Here is an 8,100-nt window from a genome sequence, read left to right as displayed (position 1 = left end):
GCAGCAGCCCACTGGGGTGTTCACTGGGTGGTGGCAGCCCTTGGTCTTGGCATGGGTGGAGGAGCAAGAGGGGCAGAGGACCCCAAGAGTTTCATGATCAGTGTCCATCCTGGAGGGCTTAAGCTGCCTCTTGAGTTGATGGGAAGGGTTCCTCCCTATCCTGTGTCTTGGGCACAGGAGCTCAAGGGTGCGTGTGTTTTCTCCTGTAAATAGGAGAAACTCCCCTGCTTGGAGGAGTCCGAACCTGACTGCTCCCAAAGAGTTACAGGTTGCAGAGGCTCTGCTGGGTGCTTCTGTGTGCACAAGTGGCCACTGTCTCTACCCCAGGTGTGCTGCTCACTTCGGTTGCAAAAGAGGTTTAACAAGGTGCCAGGTACAGCCTGCTTTCTCTGAGGAAGGGGAGACAGCCAAGCAAAAATGTGGGAGCAGGGATCTTCTGCCCTGCAAGTGGAACAGGGTCTGTCCAGAATGGACATGGGCCAGGAGATGTGCTCTGGCTTAGGACTTCTGTTTCTGCTGCATGTTTTGCAGCTGAAAAACATCTGATGCTCTTTGGTGCCATTCTGAGCATTTGGCCATCAGTGCTGTCCCATGAACTTCTCCTGGCTTGCTGGGACTGGCTTGGTGGATGGCACCTCTGTGCAATGAAAAGCAAGGAACATGGAGTTTCATCTCATTCCTGTAGTCTTCTGTCTTCCCTTGCCTATCTGTCAGTGTTGGCCAAGCTGTGCTTGTGGACTCCTGGTCCTTCTTAACAATGACTAGTGTCTTGGTGACCTCTGTGTAACTTTCCTTTCCAGCTCTCTGTTGATTTGCAAGAAGTCTTGGTGGCTTCACTGTGCTGCTTCTTATGGAAATAGGCTGCTGGCCAATATCTCCCAGTGGAGGGAGAAGGTGGCTCTGAGAATCTAACTGTTGAGTGGAATTCTCCCAGGCCATGAGCCTTCAGTGTTGTTTCTCCTGGTGTATGACCTGTAGAAAGAGCTAGAGACAATTGGGGTTTGCACTGGTCTCTTCTGGACCTTTGACATGCCGAACTCTGATGGAGTGCTTTTGGCAGGGGCTGGTGTCCATGCCCTAATCAACCCAGACTATTCTCCTCGAGACTGAATATCTGTAAAGGTCTCAATCCTTTGTGGCGGGGGAAGAGGACTTGGATGTGTTGTGTCCTGGACAACAGTTCTCTCATGTAGGGAAGAGTTAGTGCCTGCAAGGCCACCTTTGGTGCAAGCTGTCCTACTCTTACTGCTCCTAGCTTCTGAACTTTGCTCCTGCTTTGGTGCTAAGCATCTCCTTTTACTAGATTTCGTTGACCTCTTTGCTAGGTACGGACATTGTTTGTCAGTGGCCTTCCTGTGGATATCAAGCCCAGAGAGCTCTACCTACTCTTCCGACCATTCAAGGTAAGAAGGTCTATCAGTTTGGTCTTTGGTGGGAAAGATGCTGTCTTGTGGCCAACCCTGCAGCAAAGATCTCTGTCGGGGGAAGCAAGGATGGAGTGGGAAGGTAGGCCTTCTGGCTGAAAGCTTTGGGAACCTGGTATGAAACCACCATGGCTTGTGGTCAGCTGGGTAACTGCCCCTGGAGCCTGTTGTTGAAATCATGCTGTCTCCTGGCTCCATGAGGCTGCTTGGTCAGTCTTGCGGTCCAGCTGGACCAGCCTTTCTTTGAGGATGAGTCTTGATCCCCTAATTGTCCATCCTTCACTAGATCACCACATAAGCTGTTCTTGGGGTAAGTGGGGTATCTTGGTTTGCACCCTTCTAGCACAAGATGCTCTGTGGCCATCTTAGTAACTTGGTGAAGAGCTAGAAATGGGGTTTCTTCCCAAAGGGCCAGGAAGGACTAGCCAAGATACCTGCTCTGCCCTTAGCCTAATCTAGGTCTTCTCTTTTGGTGGGGAAGAAGAGAAGTGTTGATGTGCCTGCTCCTGCTGCAAACCCTGCTTCAAGAAGGATTTGGTGCTATGGGAAGTCCTGGAGCTGCCACATTGTGTCTTGGTTGTAGGTTAGCTCCTTCAGGAACATGACGCTGAACTGATTTCTTCTCTTCTGCAGGGTTATGAAGGGTCACTGATCAAGCTCACTTCAAAGCAGGTACCTCCTTCTTCCAGCTTGGGTATTTTGAACTTTTGTGAGAACATCAGACATACCAGGAGGGAGAGGGTGCAGATACCACTACATAAAGCACTATTTTCAGCACCATGTATACAGCTGGGTTCTGCTTGCCCCCAGTGTCCTGGTGGACCCAAGCTCTTGGGACATGCTGAATGGCTCTATATCTTCTATTGCTGCCCAGGGCTGTATGGGCTGGATGAGGCCTGATGTTTCAGTCTCAAACCTTCCCCAGTCCCTTCCTGGGTGGTAGTTCCACTTGTGGACAAGGGGTACCCTTGCTGGGAGCTACCAGGGTGAGCAGTTCTTCACATCTAGAAATGCCAAAGCATTTTGGGTGGTGGGAGCAGACATGGAGCAGGAATCTTGGGCTGATGACTCAAGACCAAGCAGAGCTTGAAGGTCCTATGCATCTTTAGATGGCCTTTCCTGCTTGCTGTAAGCTGTCTGGGGCAGAGGGGGTGGTAGGGATAGTTTGAGGAGCTGGAAGAGGCTTCCAAACTGAAATCAGCATTATTTCTTTTAGCCAGTTGGCTTTGTGACTTTTGACAGCAGGGCTGGTGCTGAAGCAGCGAAGAACGCCTTGAATGTGAGTACCTGATGTCCTGGGAGACCATGGGGAGACCTGGGGGCCACGCCTGGAGCTGTGAGCTGCAGTGATGCTTGACTTGTCCATAGCATAAGAAGGGCCAGGGTGTCTCAGCTGTGCCCCTAAGTATGGAAGCTAAATGGTCCTGCATCTACTTACTCAATGGTTGGGTTGAGACAAGCATCACTGAGCAGGAGTACCTGAAGCAGGCAGGTCTTCTCTGGAAGGGGAACCAACCCTTAGCAAACAGATGGGAAGAGAGTTGTTGAGGGCATGGGTGGTTCCCACACCTGTACAGACATCAGGACACCTGTGCAGACACCTCTGCATCAGCTAGAAGGTCCTTGCTTCAGAAAGGAAGGAAACCAGCCTTCCCATGCTGTTGTTTCTATGGCAAGGCATGGTGGCCCAGGCCCTTTAGCATGTTCACAACGTTTCCAAACTGCTGCAGCTCAAGAAAAAGGCTCGATTGAGTATGGTCAATATGGTGGGCACACCAAAAACCATCACTATCCCATGTGGGCCTGCAGATTAGTGGGATCTAGGCAGCAAGACATACTGATCTGGTTCTGCTCTGCTGTAGACCTTGCCCTGGGCATGTGGTGGTGCCTCTGCCCAGGCTGGCAGTAGATGGAGCAGCACTGCAGGTGGGAGCTTATATGGATGGGCTTATCCTAGCTCTGGCAGACAGACCTTTCCTGACCAGGGTTGGTAGCCATCACTGCTCTGCTTGTTGGAGCTGTGTCACTCATGTTGGAAGTGATGGTCCTAGGCCAGCTAAAGGTAGAACTAGGAGCATGTGAGAGCTTCAGAGTTACAGTGAAGTGACAAAAATCTGGGCGTGTGACTGCAGCCTTGGCTCTCTGCTTGGGCTTTGCCTGTGCTCAGGCTGGAAACGTCACCTCTGAGAGACTCCTGTGCTTTCTTCTGTGACAGGGCATCCGCTTTGACCCAGAGAACCCCCAGACCTTGCGGTTAGAGTTTGCTAAAGCCAACACAAAGATGGCCAAGAGCAAGCTGATGGCCACGCCAAACCCCACCAATATCCACCCTGCCTTGGGTGCACACTTCATTGCACGGGACCCCTGTGAGTATCCTGGGAGGGACTTCGATGTTGTGGCTGGCTGGACCTGGGAGGTCCCAAACCCTGGGAATGCTGCCAGGGTGGGAGGGAAGCCATGCCCTTATATGCTCTGGCTGAAACCTGCCTGGTGCAGGAGAATAATGGGCATCTGGTGAGGCTTCTGGCCAACTCTAGCTAAGCATTGGAAGGGCAGAGTTGGTTTTGGTAGCTCAGGTGATACCCTAAGTCCTTCAAACCTTGCCTAGGTGTGAAGCAGAAAGGATGAGTCCTGTGCTGAGCAGCCCTGCTGAGGCTTGTTGAGCAGCTTGTAAGGTGGTGCTGAGAGACCTGTCATCCATCCTATGGCACCAACCTTGGGCTGTGGGTGTGAACCAACCTGCCCAAAGCACACGTGGGCTGCTGAGCAGTGGTGGAGCACCTTTGTGGCCCCTCTTGGCAAGGCTGGGAGGCCAGAGGAGCGTTGGGGTTGCGGAGATGCTGCAGGGCTGTCGAACCTCACCAAGTTGGCAAGGCTTCAGCTTGGCGTTGGAAACCCGAAGCCTGCCGCTGGGTCCAACTGCTGAGATGCTGTCGCCTTGCCCCCTTCTCTCTAGATGACCTGACTGGAGCAGCTCTTATCCCAGCATCCCCAGAAGCATGGGCTCCTTACCCGCTGTACACCACGGAGCTGACCCCTGCCATCCCCCACGCCGCCTTCACGTACCCGGCGGCTGCCGCGGCCGCCGCTGCTCTTCATGCTCAGGTGAGTCCCTCCTCGTAGCCTGTGCCAGGAACCGGGCTCTCCTCTCTCCCCTGCCCTGGTGCTTGCTCCCATGGGTCTCTGCTTGGCTGGTTTGACCCTGGCCCTCTGCACCTTGGCTCCTGGGCAAAGCCTCCTCGTGGCTGAAGTGCCCGGAGGTCCCCCCCCGGCCCTGAGGAAACCTCAAATGGGAGGGGTCTGTGTGGCCAAGAGCAGTCAGGGTGTGTAGGATGATCAGTTGTGGCCTTGCAGGTCCAGCCTGCTTCCCTGTGGGAGAAAGCCAGGGCTCAGTTTCTGGCTAGGTTTGCTGGTCCCTGTGGCCAGAGAAGCGTGTTGTGGGGCTGCTGGGAGGAAGTGCCACCTGCCAGCAAGTCAAATAGTGATGAAATGTACTCCTTGAAGTCACAGTGAAGGCAACAGGCTCAGCTCAGAGCTGGAGCTCTGGGGCTCAGCTGGGACCCCCTTGGGCCAAGCACCTCAAACTCTTTTGGAACTGCTGGAGGATGTCCTGCAGGAGATGAGCGATCAGAGCTTTGATCTGATGGGACAGTGGTGGTAGCAGGTGGATGCAGGCTAGGGGAGGGTCACTCTGTGTACGAGCCTCCAGAGATGCTGATGGTGGTGCAACCAGCTGCCTAGTGTCCCAGGGTATGCTTGCTGACAGCTGTAGGTCTAGGGATGCCTGTACTGTTCTGAAACTGGACCTTGATCTACCAAGTCAAACACCCCTGCTGAGCATGATGTCCCTGAATCCATGGAAATGCAAAGGGAAAGCCAAAACGGAGAAGAAATGTCCTAATCCCAGGTTAAGGTGCTTGGTTTGGAACCCCTAGACAGGAGAAGCTGGAGCCCCTGTTCCTGCTCTGCTTGGTGTTACCAGCTAGCTGTGCTCCTGTAGTGATGCCACGGGGGACTGGGGCAGTGGGACTCTGGGCTTAGACCTCTGAGCTTGGAGGCTTAACCTCTGCTCTCTGCCCTGCCAAGCAGGGTGTTCAGCTCCATGCTTCCCTGCTTAAACAGAGGAGGAAGAGGAGGAGGAGCTGTGACCTCTCGCCCTGTCCACCTGGCCAAGAGCCAGCTCAGCTGTCCCTTTGGCATCTTCTCGCTTCCAGCAAGTGTCTTGCTTGTAACTGCCCAGCTTCCCCCCAAGGTTGTTTCTCAAAGGGAATGTGGAGGCATGGAGGGGGTGCAAGCTCCTGGCCTCTGTGGGCTTCTCTGTCTTGCCCCTCACACACCTGCAGGCCTTGGCTGCTTTTGCCCTTCTCCTAGTTGAGCTAGGGTTGGGCTGAAGTAGGCAAGAAGTACCTGGGGTCAGGGCAGGACCAGGCACTGGTTTGTTCTTCCAAGGGCCTCCAGAGCCAGGCTGGTTCTTGACTGGGAGAGTTGCACTCCGGAAGTTACTGGTGGTGCCCACAACTGCAGGAGTGTGCTCTGCTTCCAGATAGCCTAGGAGAGAAGCTATCTTCCTTTCCCTGTCCCTTGTGTGAAGGGTTGAACTGCCCCTGGTAGGGAGGACCAGGAAAAACCACCCCTCTGGCCTTGGCTGAAGTGGTTGAGGTAGGGGAAATGAGCTCCCTCAACCATCATTACTGCAGTTGCTTCAAGGATGATCACCAGTGACTGTATGGGGACTCAGTGTGAGGGTTAGACACAAAAACTTTATGGTGCAAGGCTGGGAGAAGAACTTGACTCTTATACAGTGGAGGGTATCAAGGAGGCCTTCAGCCAGATCTTAGCTTCTACCCTGCAGTTGGCAAGCTATTTTCAAGGAGATCTTCAGGCCTGAAGAATGACCCTGAGGCTCCAGGGAGCTCCTGTATAGGTAGGACTCCCTGTTCAAGGAGGTCCATAATCCTTTGGGAGCCATTGTAGCCCTTACGAGGCCCATGGCTGGACCCAGCTCTCCTTCTAAAGAGCAGCTGGGCTGGCCACGCAGTTAGAGCTGCTCCTTGCTGCATTGTGCTTCAGCTCGAGGTGACCTCACAGTAGACCTCCTGGTGCAGTATATGTTACCAATAAAGTTTTACAGGGTTAAACATTACTCAGGTTGGCAGCTCTAAGCTGCCTGGTCGCTTGGCTGGAGCCCTCTCCCTTGCAGGCTGGAGTGAGTCAGTGGGATGACTTCTGCTCACAAACTGGGCTGAAAGCTGTAACCTTAGTTGTGGTACGCTGAGCCCCCCCTCTGCTCTCACTGGTAGGGGCTGGTTCACCTTGCTGGTGGGATGGTGGGTGTACAAGTTGTTCTCCAGAGCAGCTGCAGTTCTTCCTCCTGAGACTAGTGTTGGCTGGAGGATGTTCTTGGGGATGGCCAGAGCTGTAGCAGCTCCACAGAAATCAGTCCTGAAGCAGGAGTGAAGTTGGAGGCTGTAGCTGAGCTGAGAGCTTGTCTCAAAAGATTTATGCTGGAAGCGTTCATCCTCTCAGAGCTTTGTGTTGAAGTCTGTTAGTGAGCAGGAGAGGAGGTGGCCACCCTCTGCCATGCTCCTGTGCCACCTCCTGAGGAGCTGCCCAGAGAGCAGGCAGGAGTGCTAAGGGACAGGAGGTGGCCTGGTCTCAGCTGGGAGCCGTGGGTCAGCAGCTCCCAGATGGGACTGATGGCTGCTACTCCTGGCGTGCCCTGGTGGTGCTCCCAGCAGGCACTAAGCTGCTATAGATGCTACTGTGACTGCTCAGAGCCTCTACCTGTGGGGCCTCCACCACCTTGAAGATTGTCCCATCTGCCTTCCTTCCCTCCCACCCTCTCTCAAATCCCTCCTTTGATGTCCCTAGTGAACTCCAGCCATGATGCCAGCGCAGGCTAGCCCTGAAGCTCAGAGCTGTCCCTGCGATTGGACACCCTAGTGATGCCTTATTGCAGCTAGTGGAGTGGCTGTCCTACAGCTCCATTCCTAGAAGTGTTAAGCATGATGGCAGCCACGTCTGGAAAGACTGGTAAGGTAACCGTCTCTCCTCCAAGGTGCACCATGGGATTTGCAAGCTTCTGCCCATCTCTGTAGCCCGTATCTCCTTGGCAACCCAGTGCATGGGCCTCACGCTACCCACCCACCAGAGCCTGGGGAATGAGATACCAGGCCTTCTTTCTAACCCACATCTCCAACTTGGCAGCACATGACATGGCGCACACAGCATGGCACCATCTTACATCAACTCCTCCCAGCTGAGCCAGGCTCAGCCAGGCCCTGCCAGTGGGAGGGGAGCAGCCTGGTTGAGCTGGGGCAGAGACAACCCTGCCGCTCGGCGTGAAAGAAACCTGGTTTCTCCCCAACCATGATCCTTTGAGGGCAACCAGAGATACACCTTGACCTCACTCCTGGCACATGATGGGGGAGGCGAGTGACGTGACAGCGATAGCACACGACTAAATTCTAGCGGGCACGTTAGACAACAGCACTTGCCGGTCACTTTGTTCCAGAGTCGCATTCCGGGACAGACCCTGTCCTCAACCATGGGTCTAATCTCACCTCTTTCCTCTCCAGTTACTGGAAACGGAGCAAGTTCCTACCTGGAGCTTGGCTTCTCTCTTGCAACCTGAGGTCACAGGCAGGACATTGGGTCTTGTGAGCCGTAACGAAGG

General features: G+C 54.1%; 1 protein-coding gene across 1 annotated transcript in view; it reads left to right on the top strand.

The window, feature by feature from the left end:
* Window positions 1-1,325: 1,325 nt before the first annotated feature.
* The window catches only part of RBPMS2 (RNA binding protein with multiple splicing 2), a gene marked incomplete at its 5' end in the record, with an annotated part of 12,208 nt that continues 5,433 nt past the window's right edge, over window positions 1,326-8,100 (top strand). The window contains 5 exons of the mRNA XM_008942083.1: window positions 1,326-1,403; window positions 2,058-2,096; window positions 2,641-2,703; window positions 3,640-3,790; window positions 4,381-4,529. Coding sequence (XP_008940331.1) covers window positions 1,326-1,403; window positions 2,058-2,096; window positions 2,641-2,703; window positions 3,640-3,790; window positions 4,381-4,529 — 480 coding nt within the window. The remainder of the gene's footprint in view (window positions 1,404-2,057; window positions 2,097-2,640; window positions 2,704-3,639; window positions 3,791-4,380; window positions 4,530-8,100) is intronic.

This window comes from Merops nubicus, unplaced genomic scaffold (assembly GCF_000691845.1).
Source record: "Merops nubicus isolate BGI_N331 unplaced genomic scaffold, ASM69184v1 scaffold916, whole genome shotgun sequence".
NCBI classification, from domain to species: domain Eukaryota; kingdom Metazoa; phylum Chordata; class Aves; order Coraciiformes; family Meropidae; genus Merops; species Merops nubicus.
Note: the sequence above shows the minus strand (reverse complement) of the source record. Positions and strands in the feature narration are given on the sequence as shown.